Genomic DNA, 19,896 nt, shown 5'->3' on the forward strand with positions numbered 1-19,896 from the left:
ATATATTTTGAGATTTTAGCAACTGGAATATGCCATCTTTGGGAATGTGCATTTCTTATATTATTTATTTATTTAAGTGTTTCTATACCGCTTTTACAGAGTTTAATCAAAACGGTTTACATAAATGTAAAAAAACAAAAATAAAATAACTAAAAAATTACATAAATCACATAATAAAATAAAAGGTTATAAATTATAAATAATCTAGTTAAATCAAAACAAATCAAAATCAAGTGCCGTCTTATAGCCACTGAATATATATAGAAGAAAGGGGAAAATTGAGGGAAAGGGATGATTTTTACAAATATATATAGCGACTAACAGGAGGGGAGTTAAGGGAAAGAAAATATTGATATGGAGTATTACTGTTTGGTTGATGGAATTTTGAAGGCAGTCTGAAACAAGTATGTTTTTAAAAATGTCTTGAAATGTATGGGGTTAGATAGTAATCGCAGTGAGTCAGTTTTGTACTTTCTTCAGTATTCCACTGTTCAGAGACTTTAGTTTCTCAGGCTATTTCGGTTTTGTCTGCATGTTTGCGTTTCTAATTTGTAGTCTCTTATTTGCACATTGGGTAAGGGTCAGTCTCTGTTTTGCCTATGTGTGACTAAAATGCAGTATTTCTGCTAGCATGTAGTTTCACTGTAGTAGTTCACTATGTTCTGTTACTCCAGCAGGTGTGCAATATTTGCATTGCTGCTTTTTTTTTATAAGGTTACTGTTATTTGAGTCCTAAGAGTCAGTGCTGTGGGCTGTATGTTATGGCAAGGTTCTTGATGTCTCTTTTTTTTTGCAGTTTATGTGACTTCACAAAAGCCTAAATTTTCAGAAGGCTGTGTGTGTAAAAACCGTGAGATATGCGCGTGGCTCGGCTGTGCGCATTTTAGAAATGGCCCGGCCACGTGCGTATCCTCCCGGTATGGGCAGAAGTGCTGGGTCATCAAAAAGGGGCCGGTCAGGACAGAGCTATTTTGTGCTGTCCCGGGGAAGTGCGTGCCGGCACCTGGCCAGCGCACAACTTACGTCTGCTCCTTAAAGCACGTAAGTAATAAAACAGAAAACTCTAGGGTAGTAAGGGTGGGTTTAGGGGTCGGGGAGGAGAGGGGAAAAGGGAGGAAGGCTAGGTTGGGGGATAGGAGCAGACTAGGAGGGAACTGGGAAAGACCTTCACGCGCGCATGTTATAAAATCAACACGTCCACATGCTGGGAACCGCGCACACATGGATGCATGCACGGGCTTTTGAAAATCTACCCCAAAATGTTTAACCATGGAGGGATATTTTTTTGCTGAGGTGACACCAGAATTTGAATACGTTTTTTCATGTTGGCTGTAATGTGAATCGGCCTAGCTCTTCTCTGCACCTGCTCTGATGATTAATATTATTTTTTTGTAGTTATGCTAATTTCTGGCTTTCTGCAAAGAGGATTCATGAAAGAATACATTGATTTATGTTTTATTACATGATTGGCTGGATCAGTTTGTTTTCTTTGCTTTTTACATCATATACTTGTGCATTTATAAACGGCAATAAATATAAAATTAATACAGATGAATAAGGAATTTTTAATGCTGGTAAGTGCTTGTCATAATTGAGGTAAAATGTTTTAGTTTTATTCATGATGCATAATGGCTGCTGCAAACTACTTAGAAAGCCATTGTAGGGTGTAGTATACGGCATTATTTATCAATAAGGTCTCAGACCTGCATACCTACAGCCCACCCATGTTAACCTTGTGCCCGCCCATAAAAATCAGTTCTGGCTATGCCACTGCTAAAAAGCTATTTATTTCAGCAAATTGTTTTTAAACACTTTTATGAGCAGAGAATATTGATTATTCATAAGCAATGCTTGGTTGGTTATGACTGGGCTGTCAATTTTTAGATCTCCCCATGAATTACACCTTTTGAGCACATGTGTCTTAATCATTTTATCTTAATGTTGTGTGTCTTGTTTTAAATACTTGCTTTTATTTATTTTATTTTTTATTCAATTTGGTTTTACTGTTAGATTATTTTTAGTATGTATTTTAATTATGTATGTTTTCTTGTAACCTGCTTAGTATTGTAAACAGGCAGGCTATAAATTAAGAAATAATTAAATAAATATTGACTACCACAAATAAACAAAAAGCATTTTCGTGCACTTTAGTTCAAAAGGAGTATGATGATCGAATTCAATTCTACTTATTCAATATAAAGACATTAAAAAATATACAAGTACAGCAACCTCAAATTACTAAAAAGTAGCTAAAGAGAAACAAAAATGACAAACGTTAAATCCTCCATAACAGAACACTGTTAGGAGTGTTATTTCTGATTACGGGACTATGTGCTAAGGGCCTTATTTTTAAAAGCATTTACATGCTCAAAACTGGTTTTACATGCGTAAATACACTTTACCCATCTAAGTGGACTTTTGAAAATTACTACAATATATGGCATTGAATTGTCAATAAATTTTACCTGCATTAAGTGCACAGGTGAATTTTCAAAGAAGTTACGTGCTTAAATGTAACATTATCGCAGCAATTTTCAAAAGCCATTTACGCGCATAAAGTGCCCTTACGTAGGTAAATCCTATGGACAATTCAATGGCAGATATTGTAGTAATGTTCAAAAGCCCACTTACACAAGTAAGGTGAATTTACGTGTGTAAAATCTAGTTTTACGCGTGAAAATGCTTTTGAAAATCAGGCCCATTGCAGGTAGATGGTTTTGAATATTGCTATGATAATATGCTGCATTTACATGAGTAACTCCTTTGAAAATTCACGTGTATGCATTTTTTTTCCCCATAGATCAAAAAGGGAAAAGTCCTTTAGAAACATCAAGGCTCTAAATATAAGTTTTAAAGGTCACAATCTGACTTGGCTCTCCTTTATTAACCCTTGCAAATCAGCCTGTTTGATGTTTATTCAAAGAATTTGCCTATGTTCCATCATTAAAACATCAGCAAAGTTTGCTAAGTTTCCTCAGCGTTTCCACCAAGTCTAATGATGTTTCTGAGGTAAATGATCAAAGATCTGCATTCTGATTGTCAAAATATAAAAATGCTCAATAAGTAGAATACAGATTTTCCTTCTGATTTTATTATTTTGTCAGGTCATGGCAGCCACGATGTGTATGTGGAAGGGGCACATAAATCTAGTAGTATTCTAGCTAAGTAGTAGGTATGGAGGGTGGGACTGAGGAGGGAATTAGCAGCAGTTATCAAAGATGGGTCAAAAAAACAACCTGCTCATCTCTAGTTCTTGTTCCTTAACTAGGATCAACACAAACCGTCTCAAAATCACTTTTTTTTTTTTCAAAAAATCCACTACTTACTCTAATAGGAATATTATCCGCAAATGATGCAGGGTTGTCTACGTCAGTAAAAGCTGGTGGTCCCGTGCCCATGATTCTCCAGCGCACATATAGAATAGCTGCCCCTCCAGACGCCATAAAGATTATTCTGAGCAGAAATCCTTTGTTTAAAAATACAGCACTCTAGAAGTGGAGAGAGAGAGCAGAGGGAACATTTTACCAGGCTATCATCTGCTTTGCAGTACTGCTATAGAAATATGAGCACCGCACAGAATAAATTATTTTTCTAAATTAAAAAAAAACCCAACAACTAGAAAACCAAAAACTAATTTTTTAAATTCTATGAGCAAAACCACATTTTGTTCAAATGCAGGAATCAATTTTTAAAATAATTTGAGTGACCTTTCTTTATAAAAAAAACAAAACTCTGCTGTAACATCTTGGTCACAAGTGGAGATCTTGCCCTCCAAATAAAATACTGCACGCAGCCAAAGTGCTATTGCTAGTCCAAAGAAACAGGGCTGAAAGCCTTCCTTTATTCTACACATATTAAAATGTTAGACAGTAAAATAACACTGCGTGGATGAGAACATGCCAGCATGCATTTGAGAAGTCACAGATTTCAGTGGTGGCAATAAGTAGCTCACCAGCTGCCTGTAAAAAGGTGAATCTAAATACTTTATTTACTAAACAGGGAAAACGTCTCCAATTTTATGCTAAAAATAATAATAATAATAATGCAATGCTCAATTCTGCAATGCAATATCGCATTAGTAGTGATCCAACAGGTCTCGGTACCGCTATTCTAAGGAGAGCAAGGCAGGGGACACTGGTGTAAAGAATTGTTGGTTTTACTCCTTCAGGTGCTCTGGAAGGTGCAGGCTTAATCCTGTGCGCAGTCGGAGGAACATCACCAGTGCCGCTATGGGTCCACCGGGGAGTTGGGGGGGGGGGGGGGGGGGGTGAGTTGTGCTGGTGCGGCCAAAGAAATAACTAGGGACTGGGGGCTTTGGCCTGTTTGAGCTGCTAGCGCAGTTAGTCCAGGATACAGAAGCGGTCATTCTTCAGGTGGGGTGGTTGGGAGAAGGAGAGAGTCAGAAAGCACACTCTGCCGTTCGCAAAGGAAACAGAAGAGAGGGGTTTTGTTAGTGCCAGGGGCTGGGGGCAGTGAATAGGGAGTTTGAGAGAACCAGAAAAAGAGGCCAAATAAAGGGATGCAGAGGAAGGCTGGTCCTGGAGACCGTACTGACAGATTATCACATGAAACGATGACGACATCCAGGTCACAATGGACATGCATCTGCAATATACGAACTGTCGTATTAGCAGCAAATTTTAACTAACTTTTTTTTTTTTTTTTTTTTGCAAAACGGTTTTTATTATTTCCAGCAATAACAATACAAACAGTAATGAACAGGGCGACAAACCGACCATCAAACAGCAACTTGTCCGCCACCCCCCCTCCCTCCTACCCCCCCCCCCCCTTTGTATTTGGGCTAACCCTCCAGCCTCCACTCAAAAGTCCTGTTAACCTCTCATTTCATGTTCAATACACCAGGAAGTCAAATGGCTTAAGCATTCAAAATGTGGCTTCGAATCCGATGAGGTAACGATTGAATATATGAGTCCCATGTTCGTAGGAAACAACGATTTCGCTGAAAAGAAGCAGCGGCCCATTTTTTGTCCATCAGCATTAGGTAATGAAATTGGTTTCTCCGGAGACCTCAGACCGCCCCGCCCTATGCCACCGGGCCGCTAAATCCGTAGGAATAGCCACTGGAAGTTTCCCCATCAACTTCCTATAATATTGTGATAGCGTGGGGGCCTTTGGGGAAGATAAGGCAAAAAAGTCTGCCAATGAGGCAAAATGGTCCAGCTCTTTACTAGGGACTAACTTTTAAAATTTTGCCAAGAATTGCTTTTGACACAGATGCAATATTTTTAATTGCTATTTAAATTAAAATGAAATTGCTAGCACTCACCTCCAATGCTTTGTCTTTGTATAACAACATCTGGAAAAGCCTCAATAAATTCAGTTTGCAGATTACAAAGGCATCAAACACAGCATTCAAGCCCTAAATAACAAAGAAATAAAGTGATACATTAATTCAGATTTATGGACAACAAAATATGTTTAAGTTGGATTAATTACAAAAAAACACAAAAAGAGCCAAAACGATCCTGCAATGCAAAATGCTAATAATACAAAAGGAATCTGCCAAACCCACTTTCAAAAAATGTCACCACTTGCTTCGTTGTTTGTATTTTGTTTATTTTTCTACTTTTTGTTAATTTCTTTATTAATATTTACCGCATCAGCAAGCCCAACAACGTGCTCTGCCAAAACCAAAGCCATCCGGACTTTTCAATCACCTGCGGTTATCTTAATCAACTAGTGCTTTCATTATTTTAGTAAAAAGTCTGTCTACTCTCGTTGATGGCTCGACAGCGGCCGGTGTTTCGCAACTATGTCGCTTCATCAGGAGCCATTATATGAAGAAGAACATTTTGCCCAAACGTGTTGCGAAACACCGGCCGCTGTCGAGCCATCAACGGGAGTAGGCAGACTTTACTAAAATACTATTTTGATAAAAACAAATGTGATACCTAAATCACTATTTCTGCTCAACAATAGCACAGAAGAGGGGGTTATAAATATGCTTTTGGAAATCTACATGTGGTATTGTTGAGCAGAAATAGTGATTTAGGTATCACTTTATAATATGACTTTATACAATACCAGTATGGGGATATTCGTATAAGATATTGAATATAAAGTGGTGTTTCCCAGCTTAAAAGACCAACAACAACAACAACATCAGATAATTGGGAATGTAAAAGAAGTTGAGGGACAGACTGAGGTGAGAAGTAGGATAGAGTTGAGGGCTATCAATAGTTGGGTCCAGGTTGATATGTGTTTGGGAAATTGTCAAGATGTTTATATGAAGCAGTAAGCAATATATCAATATTAGGGATTAATATATATCACTGGTTTTATGTAAAAAATTGAAAAAATTAATGTCTTATTGTATTTCTAAATAAATAAATTGATTTTAATACAAGGCTAGATTACTGGTATGGTTTGCCTATAAGCAAAAGTGCTTTTTTTCTTCTTTTTCCCCAATTATTTATAATTGGGAGATTTTTTGTATATATATATATATCTATATCGATATATATATCTATATCTATAATATAGATATATATATATAGTATATATATTGTTTATTTTATTTATTTAAAAACTTTTCTATACCGTCGTTAAGTTAGATAACCATCACAACGGTTTACAGCAAGGCACGCTAATGAAAATGTGAGTGGTATAGATTACAAATTAATCATGTGCCATCATAGTGCGGTAACAATTCATTTCAAAAAAACTGTGTGTGTAAATTAGGCTTGTCTGTTGGGATCATATTAGACGGTTTGAATTTAACATTAATGTGCATTTGTAGCTTAGAATTAGGTGTAAAGTGGAATTGGAGTGGGGAAACCATTTACACACATACTTTTGATTTCTGAAACTATGTGCATAAAATGTATAAACATTTATGTCATTTTGCCAAGCACACAAATGTGTGCATGTGTCATACACAGTTCCGCATATACAGCTACATTTCAAAGTGGACTTATATGCACAAGTTTGCTTTGAAAATAAAGGCTGAAGTCTGAGTGCACTTTCTATACATTATACTGGTTAAGTTGAACTATTTATTTTGTCAGGGAAATAATTTCTTCCCGATTCTAATTTCCCAAATGCTCTGCCATTATTTTTTATATGGGCAGGGAGGCTCTCTTTTCTTCCTTGGGCCTATCACCTCCTGTTCCTTTAGCTTCCAGTTCAGTTATCTGCTTCTACTAAGGTTCTTGCACTGGGAGTCTTCATTCTTAACCACTCAGGACTTTACCACAGGAGTCTATGAGCTGTAGGTGTTTTGTATAATTAATAGGATAGTCACAAGAGACACATGTATTATGTGAATGTTTGTCAGCTAGCAGAAAACCCAGTAAATGAGCCTGAGGGAGCTGCCGCTTGGGCTGGACAAAAATCGGTCTTTAAATAATTGTATGTTTAGTGCATCAGAAACCTAAAGAAAGGAGGGGATAGGATTTTAGGTGGTCACCATGCTTAATTTTCTGTTACCAGATTCTTTCAGAAAAAGAAAAAGTATCATTTACACATTATTTACTTACTCTGACCCTAAAAACATTTTAGAACAGTAGAACCTATTTAAATTTCATCTGGCCTTAATTATTTCACATAAAGTTGTTAACGGCATTGAATCACAAAACTTTTCCATGCCAATAAAGCAAACATAGCCTATATTTAAAAAAAACAAAAAACAAAACCCCACTTGATTTTATAACATTTATGTGATAGCTTACCAGTACTGTAATTCCTTGTTCCTTGCACAGCATGGCCACTGCACCCAGAAGAACACTCGTTAGTATCCACAATATAGAAAACTGTTTTCCTTCTTTGTCATCTGTGAAGACAAAACTATAGTCATGATCAAGATCTCCAACAAATGAAGACGTTAACAGTATGAGCTAGTAAGCGCCAGAAAGCACAATTATGGTGAACTCCGACAAAGAATGTATGGAACAGACCACAAAGAGACCTAGGGACGGAAGAGACCACAGACTAAAACCTGTTATAGCAGAGTAGGGAGATACAAATGGGCAGACTGGGTGGATAAAGTGGTTCACATCTGCTGACATCTGTGTTTCTGTCCAGCATATCATAATATATATGGCCAAGGGCATGGACATATCTATAGGAGATGATTACAAAAAAAAAAAAAACCAGCAAAAATAGATTAAAAGTGCCATGTTACCATACACGTTTCCTATTTCAGACAATTATTTGATAACATTAGTCTGCTGCAGTGCTAAATGTAATGGGCATAAGGCCAACCATAGCACAGCATATCAGAGTGGGGGATAACAAACATGTATTACAGTAATACTTAAGGGATTACTAGAAACTATCTTGCCTGTGTTTTAACTAGATTGTATATTCCATAGAGCAGGGGCCGTCTCTATTTTATGTATTTGTACAGCACTGTGCTATAGAAAGGTTAAGAAGTAGTAATAGTAGTAGTAGAGAATTCCCATTCTAAAATTCGTTTTCAATTTTACTGGAAAACTTCCATTTAAAATAAAATAAAAAAAAAAAGAAAATGTTGGTCAGTGTAGGGTTTTTTTTAAATTAATACAATAGACTAAGTGGCAGACGTGCATAAAACATTAAAGAAAAGGAATAAGTAAAAATATATATAAACAAATATACAATAACATAAAATAGAGAAATAACAGAGCCAATAAATACAAAAAATATGGATTACAATAAAAAGCACAGCAAAGGATCATTAAAAATACACTTTAAAAAAACCAAAAAGCAGCATTTAGAACAAATTACATAAATAAAATCAATGGCCTAAATGTCATTGATATTTGTAGGTCTGTTTTGCCTCTGTATGCTGTCTCTCTCACATCCTTGCTAGTTTCTGAGCACTGTCTCTAACTCCACCCATTCTGTGACATCAAACATCTTCCCTGCAGAAATAAACCCGCACAGACACCAGAGGCAACCCGAACCAAAGGAGTGCAACAAAGGGAGAATGCTCCTCCTTCGTGAGGACTTAGAAAAAGCTTGAATTGTTTTTTGAAATGATTTTATTAGGTTTTCTCTCTCATTAATTCAGATTTTTTTTTTTTTTATTTTGCAATGATTGTTTCCGCAGTTTTTGGATCATTGGTCTTTATCTGTCAATTGGCATAGCGATGCTTCATGCACAATCCATCCCTATAGTTGATGGTAGAGGTAGACACGGCTCCTTGCTACAGCACCTCTAAGAGCTTATCTGTAAATAGATCTTCTTTAAAACATATTATCCCTTCTTTATGTCTGCAAATCAGCCTTTCATAAAACTCATTTGCCCTCCCAAATCAAATGTGCATTAATTAATGCTCGCTCCATAATCAATAAGTTCTCTCTTTTATTGCACATAATATTAAGATACAGTATGTAGACCATGTGTTATGTATTACTGAAACCTGGTGAAAACCAGGTGATGTTTCTTGTCTTAAGCAGGCATGCCACTAAACTATGCCTATTTACACAAAGACAGACCAACGGAAACTGTGGAGGAGCTGCAGTTATTTTCCCTAAGTTTCATTAAACCTTAAGGTGCTCTCACGTAATTCTAGCATAGACACAGAATATCTTTTTCTTCACAACAGCCACAACTTCAATCTTTCATTAATGTATTAGCCGTCACCTGAAACCAATTACGTAAATGATTTATCTAACCTGATAAGCGAATGTGCCAAGAGAAGCACCCATCCGTTATTATTAGGCGACTTCAATCTACATATATATGAGCCTGACTAGTTTGAACATGACTAGAGTTAAGAAAAAGTGCCAAAAATATGAAGATAAGTTGTTTTAACTGCATAAAAAAAATAAGAAAAAAAATGAGTGAGCACCTTGAAGCTCCATTGAGATATTTGAAGTTAGAATGTGTGTGACACCTATTATTAAATAGCAGGCCAAATGCAATGCTATGAATCATCAGCAGATGAAGCCTAGTACGATGGAGACTATAAAGCGTTTATAAGATAATTTATTAAAAAAGGAGTGGGAGACAATTTGTATTTGTATGCTACCATAAAAATGTATTGGACTAAATTTGAGTAGTAAGAAATTATTTGTACGTCGCTTTGTTTTACCAAAGATAACTAAACTACACTAAAGCACCCGGAATATTGCTCTCATGCTTCTGGCATATACTGGTAGAGAAACTAGTCTTGCGACCCAGTAAATCTGATGATGCATCTTCTACATGACACACAGAGGAGTTCATAATAATAATACAGGCATAGTTTCAGTATCCATATGTTTTGAAGAAAGCAAATGTGGTTGGTTGTAACTGGTGTTCTCTGTGAAAAGAATGCGAGTGTCAGCGTTTGCCGGCACCAAAGAGAGAAGGCTTTTCTGCTCATGCACAGATATCAAGATAGTTGGGATGAATTTTCAAAGGCTTACGCAAGGGTTCTTTATGTAAAACTGGCATATACATGAATAAGCAGCCTCTGTACAAGTAATCGCATTTAGAGAAGTAAGGAATCAGTTAAGAGTGTGAAAATGTATCAAACAGAAAGTGGACACCTCAAGGGCATTCTAGGGTGGGTTTTCAAAGTACACGCACACTTACATATTTTATAAATGGAGTATGGGCATACTTTAGCAAACATACTTTTACACCTGCTAATCAAGTTGTGAAATTAAATCAGACTTCTCTTTTGTCTGTGGGGCTCTACAGCAAGTGTTGGAAGGTGTAGGTTAACTGGTAAATATATGGGTCAAATGGCGAGGGTCTCAATGAACCCATATTTGGCATATAAAGTATTTTCTTAAGCAAGATATATGCATACATCAACCAACACAATAAAATACCTATCTCTGTGCATAAACTAGGCATTATTACACATCCACATTACAATTATTTAATGCAGTAAATATGTGTGTGCATTTTTATAAAATAAGGGCCTGTTTTAAAAGCTCAGCACATGCAACTCCTGGGAGATACGCGAGTGGCTGGGCCATGCGAACGCCGAACGCATTTTTGAAATGGCCCGGGCACACACGTATTTCCTGGTACACGTGGAAGTACTGGGCAGTAAAAAAAAAGGAGCAGGCTGGGGGTGGGGTCTGGGCGGGGGCAGGCAAGTTCGGCGACAAAAACATTAGTGTAGGTAGGTGGGGTCTAGAGGTCAGGGAGGAGAGGGGAAGAGGGAGGGAGGAGAGGGTTAGGGTTAGAGAAGTTTCCTCCCAGTGTGCTTCTTTATTGGAGTGGACTGGGAGGGAACTGGGGTAGGGCCTACTTGTGTCGCCGTGCAGTTTTTACAAAAATCCCTCCCCCCTCCCCGCACGCACGAGCGGGTCACCCGTGCGTACATGTGCGCCCGATTTTGTATCGAAGCGCGCATGTCATAATATCAGCACGTCCATGCGTGCGTGCCAGGATACTTGCGCACGGGTTTTAAAATTTACCTGTAAGTGTATAAACCACGTGGATCTCTGCATAAAAATTACTGTGCACGTACTGCAACATGCACACATACCTTTGGAAGATGATACATAGTATTTTATAAACTTGCGGCATAGTTTTTAAAATACAGGTGTGACTTTAGGTGAATCTACCTATGTGTATATGTACAGAGTTAAGTAAACTATTGAAAATTGCCCTCATCATGCCTGGCAGCTTCATCACTGTGACTGTAATTTTGAACCTCAACTATGTATGTACAACCTGAATTTAACGTAATTTCATATAATTTCCAGGCTCTCCCAGCATTTACCTTGTCTCTTCACGCAGCGGATTTCAATCCATCACCGGCAAGTTTCACTCCAGAGCCTCCCAGACGAACATTACCCCCAGGCGCCAGCTCCCTTCTCCACGCAAGCATCCAGCCTATTCCAGCATTTTCCCAATCCAGCAGTCACCCAGCAGTCATACGCTCTGTTCCAGCAGCTCATCTGTCCAACATCCATCCAGCTTATCCCAACAGTCATTCCAACATTCATCAAGCTTGCTCCAGCAGTCATACGTTCCAGCATCCTTCCAGCTTGCCTGAGCAATCATTACAGCATTAACCAAGGCTGCACCAGCAATCATCTGTTCCTGACACAACAGGACACAATGCCTCCTGGTCTCCCAATACCGATTCTTCATCACAGTTCATTCTACACAGGAAAATCATCTATACTATCCCGTCACCACACCTACAAATCCCTCATCCCCATCATGATCTCACCTATCACCCAAATCCTAGGCCTCGCTCTATTCTCCCTGATATTATTTAATGCTCAATCCCTCACCAAGAAATCTCTGGTCCTCAATGACCACCTTATAGACGCGAACCCGGACATCTGCGCCATAACAGAAACATGGCTTAAACCTACGGATATAGCAATAATAAATCAACTACCAACACAGATCTACGACTTTTTCTCCCTCCCCCGGCAGAAAAAAAGGGGCGGGGCATTCTCCTAGCAGCCAAAAAAGATTTGAGATTCGCACAATACCCAGTTAAATCAAACTCCAAACTAGAAACAGGCCTCTTCAAATCAGACCAACTACAAATCCTCCTTGTTTATGCCCCACCAGGCCTCCTGGAATCAGATGCCTCCCCCATTGTTGAAAAAATAGCATCACACATAAATCTGGACTCCCCAACTATAATCCTAGGAGATTTCAACTTGCATGTCGACAACCCCACACTCTCAACCAACTGCGAGGCTTTCCTCACCGCCCTGTCAGCCATGGGATTCAAGCAGATAATCAACAAACCTACCCACAAAGCTGGTCATACCTTGGACCTTATCTTTGTAAACTCTGGTATCATGCACTCATCCCACCCGGTATGCAAGCAGGTCCCCTGGTCAGACCACGCATTAATCTCCACCACCCTCATGCTGTCAGAAACCAGTAACATCCACCTACCTCAACCTTCATTTCTCTACAGAAAATCCTGCTCCGACGACGACCTCAGCAAACAGCTGCCCTTAGAACTTCCACTCAGACGTCTCCACTCCCAATTCAGCCCTCCAGTCCTGGACTAACATAACAGAGGCTGTAGCAAATAAACTATGTCCACTATCAACAAAAAAAATTCAACCCCAACTCTTCCAAAAGACAACCATGGTTTACTAACGAGCTTCGAAAACTCAGAGTCTACGACAGAAAGAGTAAATAGCGTAAAGCACCTTGCCCCAGCACCCTCTCTGCCTACAAGCTCGCTCTTCACTACTACAAGAGCTCCACCCTAAAATCAAAAAGGGACTTCTATGCTCATAAGATCCATGACCTCATCTTCGACGCTAAAGCCCTTTTTGCATACGTATCCAATTTAACACAAATCAACGCTCCAGACATTCCACTCAACCAAGCTCAATCAAAAGCAGAAGAGTTGGCCCTCTTCTTCCTAAATAAAGTCACTAACCTCCTATCACAGCTTCCCTCCTTCACCACCTTGCCTTCTAGTGCGTATCACCACCCCAACAAAGACATATCTCTCAAATCTTTTGAACCTATCACAGCTTCAGAGATCCAAGCAGTTTTGAAGAAAATGAAACCTTCCTCACATCCCTTCGACCGAATCTCCACTAAACTGCTCCTACTAATCCCCGACACCATTTCCAAATCACTGGCTGACATCATTAACTGATCTTTATCCCAGGGAATCTATCCAGAATATCTTAAACTGGCCTCCATCAAACCACTCCTAAAGAAACCAAATCTGGATCCCAAAGATCCTAATAGCTTTCGCCCGATCTCCAACCTTCCATTTATAGCCAAGGTCATGGAAAAATTAGTCAATACACAACTATCTGATTACATCGAAAACCACAAAATTCTGTTCCCTACCCAATACGGATTCCGAAAAGCAGTAAGCACAGAATCCCTACTCATATCCATGACAGACCACCTCATCATGGGCCTCGATAAAGGTCACTCCTTCTTACTGATTCTCCTGGACCTCTCGGCTGCATTTGACACTGTTAACCACTCCATCCTCCTATACCAGCTGTCAAACATCGGAATAACAGGAACTGCATTGGCCTGGTTCAAAACATTCCTTGATAACAGAGGCTACAAGGTTAAAATCCACAATAAAGAATCACACCATCATCATTCCCACCATCATCATTCCTCCCTAGGAGTTCCCCAGGGTTCTTCCCTATCCCCCATGCTCGTCAACATTTACCTTCTTCCACTATGCAAGCTGTTAACCAAAATGAACCTAAAACACTTCTTATACGGCGATGATGTCCAGATCGTGATCCCCCTTAAAGAATCCATCACTAAAACTCTTGAATTTTGGGAAAACTGCCTTCAAGAAATCAACGGCTTCCTCACTAGCTTAAACTTAATACTAAACTCTTCTAAGACCGAACTCCTTCTCATCTCCCCGGAAAACAGTACTATCACTACGAACACACCAGCCAGCCTTCACATCACCCAAGCAAGAGACCTAGGAGTTATTATTGATAATCGGCTAAACCTAAAATCATTTATCAACCAAACAACTGTTTCCATAAACTACATGTCCTGAAAAGAATAAAACCACTCCTTCACTTTCAAGATTACAGAACGGTTCTGCAAGCTATAATCTTCTCTAAGATAGACTACTGCAACTCTATCTTATTAGGTCTCCCCTCATCTCACACCAAACCTCTTCAGATGGTCGAAAACACGGCAGCCAGAATACTGACAAACACGATGAGAAGAGACCACATTTCTCCCATCCTTAAAGACCTACACTGGCTGCCAATCCACTACAGAATCATTCATAAGTCCATTACCACTATCTATAAAGCCATCCATCACCATGTTCCACTCAACCTACAAATCCCATTCAGAAAACATACTTCCTCCAGACCCATTAGAGCAGCTTACAGAGAAGCACTACATGTACCCCATGCCAAATCCTCTCAACATATAACATTTAGAGACCGGGCTTTCTCTACAGCAGGACCATCACTATGGAACTCCATTCCACCGGATCTTCGTCAAGAACCGTGCCTTCTAACATTCAGAAAAAGGCTTAAGACATGGTTGTTTAAACAAGCCTTTCCAGACCCCAACTGAATCTCAATGCAACGACAACCACAGTTAGACATTCTTAGAACATTGTAAATAACTGCTCTTTCTGTTAAACTCCTTTAGACTTTCCTCCACCCAGTTTGAATATCCTTGTTTTATTGTAACTTCAGTTTCTCTTCACTTGTTACAGTTTAATATATTTTCATTTTACACCCCCTGTTAAATGTAAACCAGCATGATGTGATTCTTATCTTGAATGCCGGTATAGAAAAATGCTAAATAAATAAATAAATAAATAAATAAAATATATATCTATTGGAAAAATTACTTACCTGATAATTTTGTTTTCCTTAATGTAGCAAGATGGACTCAGGACCAGTGGGTTTATGCTCCCCTGCCAGCAGATGGAGACGGAGCAAGCTGATGTCACAGTATATATAGCCCTGCAGTGTCCCAAGCATGCCAATATTCTCTTCAAAAGCAACTTTGGGCAGACTAGCAAAAAACGATTAAAAACAGGTAACCAGAAGTGTACTGAACCAACCATAAACACTGAACTCACATAAGATTCTAGGTACCCCAAACTAAGGACCGGATGAATGTGACCCTTTTTATAGGGTGACTTGATGAATTTAAATATTAGTTCCCATTTACGCTGCAGAGTAACATTAGGAAACTTCAATTACCCAAATATTGACTCAGTAAATGTCACATCATGATATGCTAAGGAAGTAAAGTTTCTAGATAAAATAAATGACTATTTCATAAAGCAGCTGGTCCAGGAATTGACCAGAGGTGGAATTATTTTAGACCTAATTCTTAGTGACTTGTAGAGTTTGGTGCAAGAGGCAATGGTAGTGCAGCTACCTGGCAACAGTGATCATAACGCAATCAATAACTGGAGGAAGGACATTAAGGAAAACTAGTGCTCTAGTATTTAACTTTTAAAAGGGAGACGTTGAGGAAAACAGAATTCAACTAAAAGATGTAGCTGCAAAGGTTAAGAATCTATATCAGGTGTGGACACTGTTAAAAAATACCAACTTTGAAAGCCCAGACTGGATGTATTCTACACATTAAAAAAGGCTGAACAACTGCCAGCATGGTTAAAGGAGAGGTGACAGAGGCTATTATAGTCAAAATAATTTCTTTCAAAAAATAGAGAAAGGATCCAAATGAAGAAAATAGGATAAATTATAAACAGTGGCAAGTTAGGTACAAAATATTGATAAGGCAGGCAAAGAAAGAATTTGCAAAGAAGTTTGCCATAGAGGCAAAAACTCACAATAAAACTTTTTCAAATAAATCTGAAATAATAAGCTTATGAGGGAGTTAGGTTGACCATAAGATGATCAAGGGGTAAAAGGGATACGTAGGGAAGACAAAGTCATAGCTGAAAAGACTAAATTAATACTATGCTTCAGTGTTTACGGAGGAGGATGTTGGGGAAATACCAGTGCCAGAAACTGTATTTAATAGTGATGATTCTGAGGAATTGAAACAAATCGTAGCGAACCTGGAAGATATAATAGGACAAACTGACAAATTAATGAGTAGAAAATCACTTGGACCAGATGGTTTAAAACCCAGATTTCTGAAACAACTCAAAAAGGAAATTGCAGCCTATTACTAATCATTTGTAACCTATAATTATTACTAATAATTTGTAACGTATAATTAAAATTATCTACTGCCCCTGAAGATTGGAAGGTGGCCAATGTAACACCAATCTTTAAAAGGGCTCCAGGGGTAAACCAAAGACCAGCCAATCTGACATTGGTGCTGGGATAAATTATAGAAACTATTCTAAAGAACAAAATTACAGAATATATAAGCATACATGTTTTAATGGGACACAGTCAACATGGATTTAATTGAGGGAAGTCTTGTCTTACCAATCTGCTACATTGTTTTGAAGGGATAAACAAACAAGTGGATAATGGTGAGCCATTGGATATAGTGTATTTTGCCTTTTCTGAAGACATTTGACAAAGTCAGTCATGAGAGACACCTGAGAAAATTAAAGTCATGGGACAGGAAGCGATGTCGTACTGTGAATTGAGAACGGGTTAAAAGACAGGAAACAAAGAGTAGCATTAAATGTTTAGTTTTCTCCATGGAGGAGTGCCACAGGGATCTGCACTAGAATCAGTCATTATTAATATATTTATAAATGATATAGAAAAGGGAACAATAAATGAGGTGATCAAATATGCAGACACAAAATTATTCATAGTTATTAAATCACAAGTGGATTGCGAGAAATTGTAGGTGGACCTTATGAAACTGAGCATTCTAACAGCAGATAAAATTTTGTGGATGAGTGTAAAGTGATACATGGAGAAAGGTAATCCAAACTTCAGTGCTGGGAAAAATAGTGGAAACTATTCTCAAGATCAAAATCGTAGAGCATATAGAAAGACATGAATTAATGGGACACAGTCAACATGGATTTACCCAAGGGAAGTCTTGCCTAACAAATTTGCTTCATTTTTTTGAAGGGGTTAATAAACATGTGGATACATGTGAATCGGTAGATGTAGTGTATTTGGATTTTCAGAAGGCGTTTGATCAAGTCACTCATGAGAGGCTTCTAAGGAAGCTAAAATGTCATGGGATAGGAGGCGGTGTCCTTTCGTGGATTACAAACTGGTTAAAAGACAGGAAACAGAGAGTAGGATTAAATGGTCAATTTTCTCAGTGGAAAAGGGTAAATAGTGGAGTGCCTCAGGGATCTGTACTTGGACTGGGGCTTTTCAATATATATATATATAAATGATCTGGAAAGGAATACGACAAGTGAGCTTATCAAATTTGCGGATGATACAAAATTATTCAGAGTAGTTAAATCGCAAGCAGACTGTGATACATTACAGGAGGACCTTGCAAGACTGGAAGATTGGGCATCCAAATGGCAGATGAAATTTACTGTGGACAAGTGCAAGGTGTTGCATATAGGGAAAATCATCAAGGACACTGGGCACCACCCAGGACTGGTCTCACCACGGATGGTAGAGGCTGATCAAGGAGACCCCCCACCACTTGAAAGTTCAAAGGAACCTGAAGGGAAAAGACCCTCTGCTGTTGCCGTCCTTCCTGATGACTCGCTCTGTAATGCCGACTACACTCTGGAGGATATTCCAGAACTGGATAGCAGGGTACACAGCTCCATCACCATCCAACACAGTTCTCTGAAAGTCTTTGGTCATAAGATTACATTTTGGGGTAATCACCCCATACATTTCTTCAGCTTGCTCTGGTATAATTGCCATACACCATTCCTTATGGTGCACTGGTTGGCAGGACAACGTAGGCCTCCGACGGCCCAATGACATGGAACTGGTAGATGCAGTGTCCACAGATCTTGATCTGCCTTGATTCAAACGAGGAGCAGGAATTTGAGTTGCACAAGGGGAACTCTAATTGGGGTCGATGGCTGCATGATCTCTGGGTCTACTGATTTCACCGACTGCTGGCCTCACCCAATCGCAGAGAGTATCATTCCTGTTTCCAGCTTTCTTTGTACCTGGACCTCTGTTTGCCCGGCTGCTCACAACCACAAGCACTAGCTTCCTCCCACAGAAAGGATTCATCCCTGGGGTACTAATATCGGAGGGGACAAGTAGAGGAAACAGTCCTAGATATCACATTCAAGAAAAGGGTTACACAGATAATGACACAAAACACAAAGAGATGATGCTTTTCAATCTTATCTATGCCCTACACTTCTTGATCACGTTGGGATTACCATGGTGGAAATATCAAGTTCAACCAAAACTTCATCAGGTAACCTTTGGTTCTATTTTCTGTTTGCAGAATTGTTTTTCTCACCGGAAACAGAAAGGCTGAAACTCAGGGGGTTCACTCAGGTATCAGAATGCTATACAGCGTCTAGCTGTTAGGCTAAAGTCCTCTGCAACACACGCACACAAGATTTATGTTGCAATAGTGGTTTTATTAGGAATGCGAACAATAGAACAGTTCCTGATTTATGCACTGCAGGCAGACTTAAAGAGATAGTTCACAATAAAGGTGAATCACAAGTGGGATTCTACTTCTTGTCCCCTCAGATATTAGTACCCCAGGGATGAATCCTTTCTGTGCGAGGAGGTGGTTAGTGCAGTTAGTGTAGCTGGGTTCAAAAAAGGTTTGGAGAAGTTCTTGGAGGAGAAGTCCATTAACAGCTATTAATCAAGTTTACTTAGGGAATAGCCACTGCTATTAATTGCATCAGTAGCATGGGATCTTCTTAGTGTTTGGGTAATTGCCAGGTTCTTTTGGCCTGGATTGGCCACTGTTGGAAACAGGATGCTGGGCTTGATGGACCCTTGGTCTGACCCAGCATGGCAATTTCTTATGTTCTTAAGGCTCACTTCGTCCAGGTAATCAGTATGTGTCTTTGTACAGTAGATTCTCTTCAATAACAGTACACAACATGATTAGGAACAGGACATTCAAAACTTCACAGTGCAATATAATATTAACACATAACAGCGGCAAGAACTCATTAATCTACTCCAGGATCCCACACCTTTTTTGGGACGCCACACTATCTAAATGCTAGGAACACAAACCAGGTGTCCCAACACTGCTTTTAAATCCTCTTGAGGACCAACCTGAATCCTCAGGGGTGGGGATATATCGAAGGCTAACTTTAGTCTAAGGCTAGCTTTCTCCGAGCCCTTCTGATAGCTCTGTATACAAGGCACCTACCATGGACTGTATTTAGTGAAGAGACTTAGTGTGACACTAACATCACAGCACTGAAGTCTGTTCCAGATACAATTCCAGCAGAGAGACTTGAAAAGGTTTGCAACATGCTAAGACGACATTGGAAATTCACAGATGATTATGCTGCATTTAGCAAGTTGTTAATTAACAGCAGCTGGTCTTGAAACACTGAATTATCAAATCGACATATAAAGTAGCATCAACAATAAGAGATCGAGTCTCTTCACTAAATACAGTCCATGGTA

General features: G+C 39.0%; 1 protein-coding gene across 6 annotated transcripts in view; it reads right to left on the reverse strand.

Annotated features, from left to right (window-relative positions):
- TMTC4 (transmembrane O-mannosyltransferase targeting cadherins 4) overlaps positions 1-19,896 on the reverse strand; it is a 93,860-nt gene that overhangs the window by 46,878 nt on the left and 27,086 nt on the right. For all 6 annotated transcript variants that reach the window (XR_003857141.1, XM_029604509.1, XM_029604505.1 and 3 more), the window contains 3 exons: positions 7,692-7,792; positions 5,288-5,380; positions 3,327-3,488 (listed from right to left, as the gene is read on the reverse strand). Coding sequence is in view for 5 of the 6 variants with exons in the window: in XM_029604509.1 (XP_029460369.1) it covers positions 3,327-3,488; positions 5,288-5,380; positions 7,692-7,792 (356 nt within the window). In the remaining variant the exon portion in view is untranslated. The remainder of the gene's footprint in view (positions 1-3,326; positions 3,489-5,287; positions 5,381-7,691; positions 7,793-19,896) is intronic.

Source organism: Rhinatrema bivittatum, chromosome 5 (genome assembly GCF_901001135.1).
Source record: "Rhinatrema bivittatum chromosome 5, aRhiBiv1.1, whole genome shotgun sequence".
Lineage (NCBI taxonomy): Eukaryota > Metazoa > Chordata > Amphibia > Gymnophiona > Rhinatrematidae > Rhinatrema > Rhinatrema bivittatum.